Genomic DNA, 14,146 nt, shown 5'->3' on the forward strand with positions numbered 1-14,146 from the left:
GATGAGCAGATCTGCCAGCCCTTGGAATTTGATCTGAAAAATGAAAAGTAAAAAAAAATATTTCCCTGTTATTTGTGTAGAATTGTATCGTTCGAACTGTACAGATGTGCTCTCAGTCCAGCTGTTACTGGGGGTCAAATTTCTCGGCGTGGGCGGATCTAAGTAACAGCCAACCCCCGAACAAGCAGAGATCCCCTGTATAAACACACTATTTTCTTCATTGTTCAAGACTCCTCTGCACACTTCATTTAAGAGCAGAGAAAAACAGTAAATATGGCAGGTAAGTCCTCAAACTTTTAATTTTCTATTGGGCAACGTGTGTAAGGCAACTAACCTCCAGGTCATTTGATAATCTGTAACTTTTTTTTGCAAACAGAGAGAGAGTGAGAGAGAGAGAGAGAGAGAGAGAGAGAGAGAGAGAGGGAGAATTAAAAAAGTTATAGTGTAGCTCAAACTTTTAGTGTCCTGTCGCACACTTTGTTGGTTTGTGTATTTGCTTTGAATACATTTCAATGGCAATTTCCGTCCCACCTTTTGCTGAGGCACTGCTGCTTTTTTAGGTAGATCCTATTTGCTTTATTTATTGAGAATTGAGAAGTACCTCCAGAGGTTGCAATAGTTTGGAAAGACACAAACCAGGGTCTGAAAAAATGCACAACTTACACTGCATTTTCAAGACAATATTCAAGGCATTACGTCTAAGGAAATGTTTGGGGATATACACAATGAAATTATGGCATGGCAGAAGTAAAGGGAAGACTATAAAACTGTTAAAATTGGGAATATTTCAACAGTAGTCTGAAGGTTACTAAATCCAAATAAAGGTCGTTATGCAGGTGAAATCAGCTTGTCAATAAAAAACTCAAATAACCATTTTTTTAATACAATGCTGAGCAGAAAAGCATCTCATAAGGCACAAAAAAAATCTGCCCTGATGTGGATGGGTTTCAAAAGCAAATAGAATGAAGTGTTTTCTGAACTGTTTTAATTTCATGTTCTCAAGGTCAAACCATTCGGGGAAACAACAGATTTTGGCTTCAGTACAGGCACAAACATCTGTTCTCATCACATTGAAGTTAAACGGTATTAGCTAGTCAGAGAATTTTCTAGAACATTAAATTCATGGCAATAAAGAAAAATCACTCCCAGTAGACAGTGTGTTCTAAAGTATTATCAACCGAACTATTGGCTATAGTCAAAAATCCATACTGATAGCTTTTCCGGATTGTGTTATACAGTACAAGAACCGCCTCACTGCAAATCACTGATGCCACATGCTGTTTATTTGAAGTGTATTTTTAATTCATTTTGGAGGTGACTGTTTTTATTCATTTGTAGTGTTACTTTTAGTTTCAGTTTAAATGCATTTCTTTTATTTTCCTCAATATATTTTTCATACAATTAATAAATTCATATTTAATTTTTTTAGCAAATGTTCAGGATTTAGTAGTGTATATATATATATATATATATATATATATATATATATATATATATATATATATATATATATATATACAGTGGGTACGGAAAGTATTCAGACCCCCTTAAATTTTTCACTCTTTGTTATATTGCAGCCATTTGCTAAAATCATTTAAGTTCATTCTTCTTCCTCATAAATGTACACACAGCTCCCCATATTGACAGAAAAACACAGAATTGTTGACATTGTTGCAGATTTATTAAAAAAGAAAAACTGAAATATCACATGGCCCTAAGTATTCAGACCCTTTGCTGTGACACTCATATATTTAACTCAGGTGCTTTCCATTTCTTCTGATCATCCTTGAGATGGTTCTACACCTTTATTTGAGTCCAGCTGTGTTTGATTATACTGATTGGACTTGATTAGGAAAGCCACACACCTGTCTATATAAGACCTTCCAGATCACAATGCATGTCAGAGCAAATAAGAATCATGAGGTCAAAGAAACTGCCTGAAGAGCTCAGAGACAGAATTGTGGCAAGGCACAGATCTGGCCAAGGTTACAAAAAGATTTCTGCTGCACTTAAGGTTCCTAAGAGCACAGTGGCCTCCATAATTCCTCAAATGGAAGACGTTTGGGACGACCAGAACCCTTCCTAGAGCTGGCCGTCCGGCCAAACTGAGCTATCGGGGGAGAAGAGCCTTGGTGAGAGAGGTAAAGAAGAACCCAAAGATCACTGTGGCTGAGCTCCAGAGATGCAGTCAGGAGATGGGAGAAAGTTGTAGAAAGGCAACCATCACTGCAGCCCTCCACCAGTCGGGGCTTTATGGCAGAGTGGCCCGACGGAAGCCTCTCCTCAGTGTAAGACACATGAAAGCCCGCATGGAGTTTGCTACAAACACCTGAAGGACTCCAAGATGGTGAGCAATAAGATTCTCTGGTCTGATGAGACCAAAATATAACTTTTTGGCCTTAATTCTAAGCGGTATGTGTGGAGAAAACCAGGCACTGCTCGTCACCTGTCCAATACAGTCCCAACAGTGAAGCATGGTGGTGGCAGCATCATGCTGTGGGGGTGTTTTTCAGCTGCAGGGACAGGACGACTGGTTGCAATCGAGGGAAAGATGAATGCGGCCAAGTACAGGGATATCCTGGACAAAAACCTTCTCCAGAGTGCTCTGGACCTCAGACTGGGCCAAAGGTTTACCTTCCAACAAGACAATGACCCTAAGCATACAGCTAAAATAACGAAGGAGTGGCTTCACAACAACTCCGCGACTGTTCTTGAATGGCCCAGCCAGAGCCCTGACTTAAACCCAATTGAGCATCTCTGGAGAGACCTAAAAATGGCTGTCCACCGAACTTTTACCATCCAACCTGACAGAACTGGAGAGGACCTGCAAGGAGAAATGGCAGAGGATCCCCAAATCCAGGTGTGAAAGACTTGTTGCATCTTTCCCAAAAAGACTCCTGGCTGTATTAGATCAAAAGGGGCTTCTACTAAATACTGAGCAAAGGGTCTGAATACTTAGGACCATGTGATATTTCAGTTTTTCTTTTTTAATAAATCTGCAACAATGTCAACAATTCTGTGTTTTTCTGTCAGTATGGGGTGCTATGTGTACATTCATGAGGAAGAAGAATGAACTTAAATGATTTTAGCAAATGGCTGCAATATAACAAAGAGTGAAAAATTTAAGGGGGTCTGAATACTTTCCGTACCCACTGTATATATATCCATCCATCCATCCATCCATCTTCTCCCGCTTATCCGATACCGGTTGCGGGGGCAGCAGTCTAGGCAAAGATGCCCAGACTTCCCTCTCCCTAGACACTTCTTCCAGCTCTTCCGGGGGGACACCAAGGCGTTCCCAGGCCAGCCGCGAGACATAGTCTCTCCAGCGTGTCCTAGGTCTTCCCCGGGGTCTCCTCCTAGTGGAACGCGCCTGGAACACCTTCCCAGGAAGGCGTCCAGGAGGCATCTGGAACAGATGCCCGAGCCACCTCAGCTGACCCCTCTCGATGTGGAGGAGCAGCGGATCTACTCTGAGCTCCTCCCGAGTGACTGAGCTTCTCACCCTATCTCTAAGGGATCGCCCAGCCACCCTGCGGAGAAAGCACATTTCGGCCGCCTGTATCCGGGATCTTGTCCTTTCGGTCATGACCCAGAGCTCATGACCATAGGTGAGAGTAGGAACGTAGATTGACCGGTAAATCGAGAGTTTCGCCTTGCGGCTCAGCTTTTTCTTCACCACGACAGACCGGTACATCGACCGCATTACTGCAGAAGCTGCACCGATCCGTCTGTCAATCTCCCGTTCCACCCTTCCCTCACTCGTGAACAAAACCCCAAGATACTTAAACTCCTCCACTTGCGGCAGGAACTCCCCACCAACCTGAAGTGGGCAAGCCACCCTTTTCCGACTGAAGACCATGGCCTCGGATTTGGAGGTGCTGATTCTCATCCCAGCCGCTTCACACTCGGCTGCAAACCGTCCCAGTGCATGCTGGAGGTCCTGGTCTGATAAAGCCAACACGACAACATCATCTGCAAAGAGCAAAGACGAAATCGTGTCGTCACTCCATAAAAATTATGAACAGAACCGGTGACAAAGGGCAGCCCTGCCGGAGTCCAACATGCACCGGGAACAAGTCTGACTTACTGCCGGCAATGCGAACCAAGCTCCTGCTTCGGTCGTACAGGGACCAGACAGCCCTTAGTAAAGGGCCCCCGACCCCATACTCCCGGAGCACCCTCCACAGGCCGCCACGAGGGACACAGTCGAATGCCTTTTCCAAATCCACAAAACACATGTGGACTGGTTGGGCAAACTCCCATTAACCCTCCCGCACCCTGTAGAGGGTATAGAGCTGGTCCAGTGTTCCACGGCCTGGACGAAAACCACATTGTTCCTCCTGAATCCGAGGTTCTACTATCGGCCGTATTCTCCTCTCCAGTACCCTGGCATAGACTTTCCCAGGTAGGCTGAGAAGTGTGATCCCCCTATAGTTGGAACACACCCTCCGGTCCCCCTTCTTAAAAAGAGGGACCACCACCCCGGTCTGCCATTCCAGAGGCACTGTCCCCGACCGCCACGCGATGCTGCAGAGGCGTGTCAGCCAAGACAGCCCTACAACATCCAGAGACTTGAGGTACTCAGGGCGGATCTCATCCACCCCCGGTGCCTTGCCACCGAGGAGTTTCTTTACTACCTCGGTGACTTCAGCTTGGGTGATGGACGAGTCCGCCTCTGAGCCCTCAGCCTCTGCTTCCTCAATGGAAGACGTGACGGCGGGATTGAGGAGATCCTCAAAGTATTCCTTCCACTGTCCAACGACATCCCCAGTTGAGGTCAACAGCTTCCCACCTCTCCTGTAAACAGCATTTGTGGGGCACTGCTTTCCCCTCCTGAGGCGCCGGACGGTTTGCCAGAATCTCTTCGAGGCCAGCCGATAGTCCTTCTCCATGGCCTCAACGAACTCCTTCCAGGCCTGAGTTTTTGCCTCGATACCCACCCGGGCTGCAGTTCGCTTGGCCTGCCGGTACCCGTCAGCTGCCTCAGGAGTCCCACAAGCCAACCAGGCCCGATAGGACTCCTTCTTCAGCTTGACGGCATCCCTTACTTCCGGTTTCCACCACCGGGTTCGGGGATTGTCGCCTCGACAGGCACCGGAGACCTTACTGCCACAGCTCCGAGCGGCCGCTTCGACAATGGAGGTGGAGAACATGGTCCACTCGGACTCAATATCTCCGGCCTCCCTCGGGATCTGGTCAAAGCTCCGCCGGAGGTGGGAGTTGAAGATCTCTCTGACAGGAGGCTCAGCCAAACGTTCCCAGCAGACCCTCACAGTACGCTTGGGTCTGCCGAGTCTGTCCAGCTTCCTCCCCCGCCATCGGATCCAACTCACCACCAAGTGGTGATCAGTTGACAGCTCCGCCCCTCTCTTTACCCGAGTGTCCAAGACATACGGCCGCAGGTCAGATGAAACGACCACAAAGTCAATCATCGACCTACGGCCTAGGGTGTCCTGGTGCCACGTGCACTGATGGACACCCTTATGCTTGAACATGGTGTTCGTTATGGACAAACTGTAACTAGCACAGAAGTCCAATAACTAAACACCGCTTGGGTTTAGATCAGGGGGGCCGTTCTTCCCAATCACGCCCCTCCAGGTGTCACTGTCGCTGCCCACGTGTGCATTGAAGTCTCCTAGTAGAACGACGAAGTCCCCAGTCGGAGCCGTGTCCAGCACCCCTCCCAGATACCCCAAGAAGGCCGGGTACTCTATACTGCCGTTTGGCCCGTAGGCACACACGACAGTGAGAGACCTATCCCCGACCCGTAGGCGCAGGGAAACGACCCTCTCGTTCACCGGGGTAAACTCCAACACATGGCGGCTGAGCTGGGGGGCTATAAGCAAACCCACACCAGCCCGACGCCTTTCACCATGGGCAGCTCCAGAGTTGTAAAGAGTCCATCCTCTCTCGAGGAGTGTGGTTCCAGAGCCCAGGCCGTGCGTAGAGGTGTTCCCGACTATCTCTAGTCGGAACCTCTCAACCTCACGCACAATCTCAGGCTCCTTCCCCGCCAGCGAGGTGGCATCCCTTACTTCCGGTTTCCACCACCGGGTTCGGGGATTGCCGCCTCGACAGGCACCGGAGACCTTACTGCCACAGCTCCGAGCGGCCGCTTCGACAATGGAGGTGGAGAACATGGTCCACTCGGACTCAATATCTCCGGCCTCCCTCGGGATCTGGTCAAAGCTCCGCCGGAGGTGGGAGTTGAAGATCTCTCTGACAGGAGGCTCGGCCAAACGTTCCCAGCAGACCCTCACAGTACGCTTGGGTCTGCCGAGTCTGTCCAGCTTCCTCCCCCGCCATCGGATCCAACTCACCACCAAGTGGTGATCAGTTGACAGCTCCGTCCCTCTCTTTACCCGAGTGTCCAAGACATACGGCCGCAGGTCAGATGAAACGACCACAAAGTCGATCATCGACCTACGGCCTAGGGTGTCCTGGTGCCACGTGCACTGATGGACACCCTTATGCTTGAACATGGTGTTCGTTATGGACAAACTGTAACTAGCACAGAAGTCCAATAACTGAACACCGCTCGGGTTCAGATCAGGGGGGCCGTTCCTCCCAATCACACCCCTCCAGGTGTCACTGTCGCTGCCCACGTGTGCATTGAAGTCTCCTAGTAGAACGACGAAGTCCCCAGTCGGAGCCGTGTCCAGCACCCCTCCCAGAGACCCCAAGAAGGCCGGGTACTCTATACTGCCGTTTGGCCCGTAGGCACACACAACAGTGAGAGACCTATCCCCGACCCGTAGGCGCAGGGAAACGACCCTCTCGTTCACCGGGGTAAACTCCAACACGTGGCGGCTGAGCTGGGGGGCTATAAGCAAACCCACACTAGCCCGACGCCTTTCACCATGGGCAGCTCCAGAGTTGTAAAGAGTCCATCCTCTCTCGAGGAGTGTGGTTCCAGAGCCCAGGCCGTGCGTAGAGGTGATCCCGACTATCTCTAGTCGGAACCTCTCAACCTCACGCACAATCTCAGGCTCCTTCCCCGCCAGCGAGGTGACATTCCACGTCCCTAGAGCTAGCTTCCGTGTCCAGGGATCGGGTTGTCAAGGCCCCCGCCTTCGACTGCTGCCCGATCCTCTTAGCACCGGCCCCTTACGATCCCTCCTGCAGTGGTGAGCCCATTTATATATTTATATATATATATTTTTTATAAAATTTGGTACTATTTTAAAAATATCGGTTGATTAATCGGATATCGGCAAGTACAATCCAACTTAGCTTTTAGCATCGGTACAATTCACTATTGGTCGACCTCTAATACGTACAATATACAACTTTACAACTACTACTATTACTGACGCTGTTACTGAATTCAGCATTTCAGTGTGGTAGTAGTTTATAATAACGCAGTTATTTGTGCTCTAAATTGCTTAATCGTTTGAAATTAAATGATAATATAGTAATCGACTTAAGGTTAAAATAAAAAATAAAGACTTTTAAAACTACTTACAGTCACATTCAGGAAAAATTCACCATAAAAAATAAGTTAGCTTTTAGTTCAACAACTTTTATATCCATACAATTAATTCTGCCTGTGCTTCTAACTATCCTTTTGTCAATCGTTTTATGTTTCACAGATGGTGAAATAGAGAATACTATCTATAGTTCCCTCAACACAGCGAGTGAAACAGGTGCAGCAGTAGAAGTCAAGTTTGAGAAAAACCCCATACAGACCCAGAAGTACCTGGAGGCAGAACCCAAAGCATTAGGGGTATGTTTATGTAATAAAATAGTGGCAGTTTTGCTCACCACTTTCTGAAATGACTTTTTTTGTGATTGTGTTTTTCATAGGTAACCCAGATCATGCTGAGCCTCTTTGTCATGAGTATCGTATTTTGCACCCCTCGCGAAGAACAAATGTACATCATAACCTTTAAGAGTTCTCTCTGTTCTCTAACTGTAAGCATTAAGCATTTAAAGTTTAATTTTATATCTCTTCAGTCTTTGATGGTATCTTCCTCTTCCGGCTTCTCCCTATTAGGGGTCGCCACAGCGGATCATCCGTCTCCATACCCCTCTTTCCTCTACAGCTGCCTCTTTCACCCCAACCAGCTGCATGTCTTTCCTCACCACATCCATGAACCTTCTCCTTAGCCCTCCTCTTTGCCTCCTTCCTGGTGGCTCCATCCTCAGCAGTCTCCTACTGATATACCCCATGTCCCTCCTCTGCACATGTCCAAACCATCTCAATCTTGCCTCCCTCACCATGCGCTGTCCCTCTAATAAACTAATTTCTAATCCTGTCAATCCTCATCACTCCCAACGAAAACCTTAACATCTTCAGCTCTGCTACTTCCAGCTCCACCTCCTGTCTTTTACTCAATGCCACTGTCTTTAAACCATACAACATCGCAGGTCTCACCACAGTCCTATAAACTTTCTATTTCACTCTTGCAGATACTCTTCTATCACAAATCACTCCTGTCACTCTTCTCCACCCACTCTACCCTGCCCGCACTCTTTACTTCTCTTCTCTAACACACTCTTCATTACTTTGCACTGTTGACCCAGGTACTTAAACTCCTCCACCTTCACCACTTCTTCTCCCTGCAACCGCACAACTTCACTGCCCTCCCTCTCATTCACACACATGTACTTCGTCTTACTCCTTCTGACTTTCATTCCCCTTCTCTCCAGCATGTACCTCCACCTCTCCAGGCTCTTCTCAACCTGCTCCATAATCTCACCACAAATCACAATATTATCCGCAAATATCATAGTCCATGAAGACTCCTGTCTGACCTTGTCTGTCAACCTGTCCATCACCACTGCAAACAGAAAAGGGCTCAGAGTCGATCCTTGATGCAGTCCAACCTTCACCTTGAACCAGTCTGCCGTTCCTACTGCACACTTTACTGCTGTCACACTGTCCTCATACATGTCCTGCACCACCCTCACATACTTCTCTGACACACCTGACTTTCTCATACAATACCACAACTCTCTTAGCACCCTGTCGTATGCTTTCTCTAAATCCACAAACACACAATGCAACTCCTTCTGACCTTCTCTATACTTCTTCATCAACATTCTCAAAGCAAATAATGCATCTGTAGTGCTCTTCCTCAGCATGAAACCATACTGTTGCTCACAGATGGCCACCTCTTCCCTCAGCCTGTCTTCCACAACTCTTTCCCATAACTTCATGATGTGACTGTTACTGCAGATTCGCACGTCTCCCTTATTCTTAAAAATCGATACCAGCACACTCGTTCTCCATTCCTCAGGCATCTTCTAACCTTTTAGAATCTTGTTGAACAATCTGGTTAAAAACTTCACTGCTATCTCTCCTGAACATCTCTATGCTTCTACGGTTCTAGGACCGGTATGTCATCTGGTCCTACTGACTTTCCACTCTTCATTTTCTTTATCGCTGCTCTCACTTTCCCCTTACTAATCCTATTAACTTCCTGCTTCACCATCTCCACAACATCCAACTTTCGTTTGCTCTCATTTTCCTCGTTCATCAGCTGCTTAAAATACTCCCTTCATCTTCTCAACACTCTCGCCTCACTAGTCAACACATTTCCATCTCCATCCTTTAAGTCAAGTCAAGTCAAGTTTATGTCTATAGCGCTTTTCACAACAGACATTGTCTCAAAGCAGCTTTACAGAAATCAACAATCAAGGTAAATGGTGTGTATTTATCCCTGATGAGCAGCCGTGGTGATGTAGCAAGGAAAAACTCTCTTAGATGCTATGAGAAAGAAACCTTGAGAGGAACCAGACTCAAAAGGTAACTCATCCTCATTTGGGTGACATCAAGAGTGTGATCATAAATCTATAAACAATACAGAACACTGGAGAGTGAGAACTAACATGAGCACTGAAGTGTAAGATTATAACTAATGTTCTTTCTTCAGTCTTTTACAGTCATTATGGTTAAAAAAATAGAAGCTCATAAAATAGCTTAACATTTGCGATCATCACAGATCCAACAGCAGCTTTTCCATGCCAGAGCCTTTAAACACTCCAGGAGGTCCAATGTCCAAACTCCACACATGAAGTGGGATCCAGCTGGCACTGGTACGTCTCTGGGTGGTACTGGAAGTTTGCGAGTTCCGCATCTATTTCTTTAAAGGTCCATAATCTTCATGAGGTGGGACGTGACTGGAGCTGGAGCAACCTCAGGATGCCTCGGGATGGGTAGAGAAAGAGAAGCAGTGGAGAGAAATTAGCGTAGCTGCTGTTCATGATATTAACAGCAGAAGTTGATAATGTGCATGTGATCAGATGTTCTGGAGCACAAGGTTATAATATGTGTGTTATGTGTAGGCTTTGCTAAAAAGATAAATTTTTAATCTGCACTTAAACTGGGAGAGTGTGTCTGAGCCCCGAACACTGTCAGGAAGACTATTCCAAAGTTTAGGAGCTAAATGTGAGAATGATCTACCACCTTTAGTGGACTTTGCTATTCTACGAACTACTAGAAGTCCAAAGTTTTAAGATCTCAGGGAGTATGACGGATTGTAGCGTATTAAAAGACTGGATAGATACATGGTAGCCAAACCATTTAGTGTTTTATAAGTAAGCAGTTTGTAGTCGATTAGAAACTTAACAGGTAGCCAGTGTAGGGACGATAAGATTGGGGTTATATGATCATATTTTCTTGACCTTGTGAGAACTCTGGCTGCCGCATTCTGAACTAACTGAAGCTTGTTTATTAATGATGCAGGACATCCACATAGTAATGCATTACAATAGTCTATTCTGGAGGTCATAAACGCATGGACGAGCTCCTCTGCATCAGATATAGATAACATGTTTCTTAGCTTAGAAATATTTCTAAGGTGAAAGAAGGCTGTTTTTGAAACTTGGTTGATATGATTTTTGAAAGACATGTTGCTGTCTAAAATAACTCTCAGGTCTTTTACTGTTGAACTAGTAGTTACAGAACATCAGGCTAAATGCAGGTTAAAATGCTAGAGCTTCTGTGTACTGGTTTTTGGGCCGATGAGCAAAATCTCATCTTATCAGAATTTAATAGTAGAAACTTATGGGTCATCCAGTCTTTTAATTCATTAATACACTCAGTTATCTGAGCTAATTAAGCTGTATTGCCTGGTTTTGTTGAGCTATATAGCTGGCTATCATCAGCATAACAGTGGAAGCTAATTCCATGCCTTCTAATAATATTTCCTAAGGGAAGCATGTATATTGTGAATTAGCATGTATATTGCTCTAACTTGTAGCACATACTTCCCAGCTCTCTGCCTGACCAATTGGTATAAATCCATTTGTCCTTTCTTAGTGTCCAACTTCACATACAGCTCCTCATATGCCTTTTCCTTGGCTTTCACCACATCCCTCTTCACCTGCTGCCGCATCTCCTTGTACTCCTGCATACTTTTCTCATCATTCTTTCGATCCCAATTCTGTTTTGCCAACCTCTTTCTCCTTATGCTTTCCTGCACTTCCTCATTCCACCACCACGTCTCTTTGTCTTCCTTTCTATTTCCAGATGTCACAAGAAGTACCTTTCTAGCTGTCTCATTTATCACTTCTGCAGTAGTTGCCCAATCATCCAGCACCTCTTCACCACCACCGAGCCCCTGCCTGATCTCTTCCCTGAATCTCACACTACAGTCTTCCTCCTTGAGTTTCCACCATCTTATTCTTTTTTCAGTCCTTACGCTACTCCTCTACTTCTTCACCTCCAAAACCATCCTACAGACCACCATCCAATGCTGTCTAGCTACACTGTGCCCTGCCAACATCTTACAGTCTCCAAAGCTTCACGTTTATCACCCTAACAGAAATTCTCTTCACCTCCACTACACTATTACTGTACTCTTTCTTCAGAATCACCCCTACACCATTTCTTTTTCCATCCACACCATGATAGAACAATTTAAAGCCACCTCCAATGTTCCTGGCCTTACTCCCTTCCCACTTTCTCTCCTGAACACACAACATATCTACCTTTCTCCTCTCCATCATATCAGCTACCTCTCTCCCTTTACCAGTCATAGTACCAACATTTAAAGTACCAAACCGAACCGCCACTCTCCTACACTTCTCCTTTTAGCCAACAGTAGCTCAATTTCCACCAGTACCCTGTTGGCTAACGATACCTGTGGCGGTCATTGGTAACCAATGTTGGTAATGTTGGCCTCGACCGATTAGCTATGAAATTCTTATTCGTGATCCGCTGGATGCCCTTCCTAACGCAACCCTCCCCATTTATCCGGGCTTGGGACCGCAATTAAGAGTGCACTGGCTTGTTCAACCCTAATGGCTGGGTTTTCAGTGTTTGAGTGTTTGATGGTATGCATTTGCTTTTTATGCTGCAGAGCATAGTAGCTGGTAGTGTGGCAATAGCAGCACAGAATCTTCACCTTCCTACAGTAAGAAATAAACAATCCCTGATTTTCAAGTGGCTTACACCTTTTATTATTTTAATTAATACTAATTATACAGGTATTTTATATAAATTTGTTCTTTTTTGCTTTCTGACAGCTGAAGGCCTGCTTAGGGATGCAGATTGTGGCGTGTGTGCTCTCGGCCTTCGGTTTCCTGAGCAGCTTATCTTTAATGGGGGTCTATATGTATACTACCACCTGCTGGGAGGACTACCACAATGCTTCATTAGGAAATGACAAGTGTGTGAGGCTGTGGGTAAGATCATTTTATAGTTTTAATCCATAAAATATCTGTTACAGCAGCACAGTCTGACTAAACTTAAAGTTGCAAAAACATTTTAATGACTTTATCCTGTCTTAATTTGATTCTCCTATGTTGACTCTTTTCTGTTTTTGGCTGACATGAGTGCAACCTAATGTGGTCTTCTGGCATTGTAAGCCTATCAACATTAAGGTTTCACTGCATTGTGCATTTTTAAATACTCTTTTGTTTGCCAATAATGTATAGAGTGGTTCTTTGAGTTTCCTTTGCTTTCCTGTCAGCTTAAACTAGACTGGTTATTCTTCTCCGATCTCTCCCATCAACCTCAGGTGTTTCTGTCTGCAGAACAGCTGCTTGGTAGATGCTTTGCTCATCGCACCATTCTAGAAAGTTGTGTACCCTCTGGAGACTGCATGAAAATCCCAGACATTTTAGAAAGAGTGCAAGTCGGATCATTTCATAGATCATTAACTCAAATATTAACATGTATTATTAACTGTCTCTATTTATATTTTTATATACATTTTTGTATTATTTAAATATGAGATATGCCAGCAATAGACTTATGTCTTTTGCTTTCTTACAGAACATCATCGATCATGTTATAGGAATAGAGATGCTCATGTATTTGACTCAGTTCGCTATCTCTGCCACATTGGCTGGCTTCTGCTGCAAAGTGATTCAGTGCTGTACAGGGAGGAACAGTGTGGTAAGAACCCAAATATCCCAGTCCTCCTATTACAAATATAATGAGCACTCAATCTCAGCGTGCCTCTGTTTTAACCTCACATCTGCTGCGTTTTCTTCCTTCAGCCTGTCATTATGCTGAACGCACCTCGGGGTCCAGAGTGATGCCTGAGTCACAACCTATTCAACTAAAGTTTTGTTTAGCATACATGCATTATATAAAAGTACTTATAATACACACATGTATAAAGTGTAAAATCAACAACCCTAGTTATACGATAAACATGATGACTGTGATAAAGGGTTGAAAACACACACACACACACACACACACACACACACACACACACACACATTTTCATGCAGATATTTATATATATATATATATATATATATATATATGTACATATTTATATCTAGATCATATATATTATAAACATTATATATATATATATATATATATATATATATATATATATATATATATATATATATATATATATATATATATATATATATATATATTATATTATTATATATATATATATATATATATATATATATATATATATATATATATATATAATAACAATATATATTGTTTGTTGTTTTGTGTAACTATGCGATATATATTGTATATATAGTTTATAATATATAGTTATAATAGTCATTTAAACACCAGCAGTTTTATGCTTTATACACAGAACCCATCCTCTGGGTCCTTTTTGTTCTGATAAAATCAAAAAATTGTATTTGTTAATTAATAATTACAGTAATTTGTTATTGGAAAATATATCTATCAAAACATTTTTGGGAA

The 14,146-nt window shown here is 44.3% G+C and overlaps 1 protein-coding gene across 1 annotated transcript; it reads left to right on the forward strand.

Moving 5' to 3' along the window:
* The first annotated feature begins 123 nt into the window (after window positions 1–123).
* On the forward strand, window positions 124–13,728 carry LOC310726563 (membrane-spanning 4-domains subfamily A member 4A-like). Its single transcript, XM_083542281.1, has 7 exons — window positions 124–280; window positions 7,596–7,729; window positions 7,810–7,917; window positions 12,312–12,365; window positions 12,478–12,636; window positions 13,229–13,351; window positions 13,456–13,728. Exons 1-7 carry the CDS (start codon window positions 274–276, stop codon window positions 13,492–13,494), a joined length of 624 nt encoding a protein of 207 aa, XP_083398407.1. The 5' UTR covers window positions 124–273; the 3' UTR covers window positions 13,495–13,728.
* Window positions 13,729–14,146: the final 418 nt, after the last annotated feature.

Source organism: Silurus aristotelis (assembly GCF_946808225.1).
Source record: "Silurus aristotelis genome assembly, chromosome: 5".
NCBI lineage: Eukaryota > Metazoa > Chordata > Actinopteri > Siluriformes > Siluridae > Silurus > Silurus aristotelis.

Excerpts from the sequence above, each read along its gene's own strand:
- LOC310726563 (XM_083542281.1), top strand. Across the intron at positions 7,730-7,809 it reads CAGAACCCAAAGCATTAGGG|GTAACCCAGATCATGCTGAG; the intron begins GTATGTTTATGT and ends TGTTTTTCATAG. Across the intron at positions 12,637-13,228 it reads ACAAGTGTGTGAGGCTGTGG|AACATCATCGATCATGTTAT; the intron begins GTAAGATCATTT and ends GCTTTCTTACAG.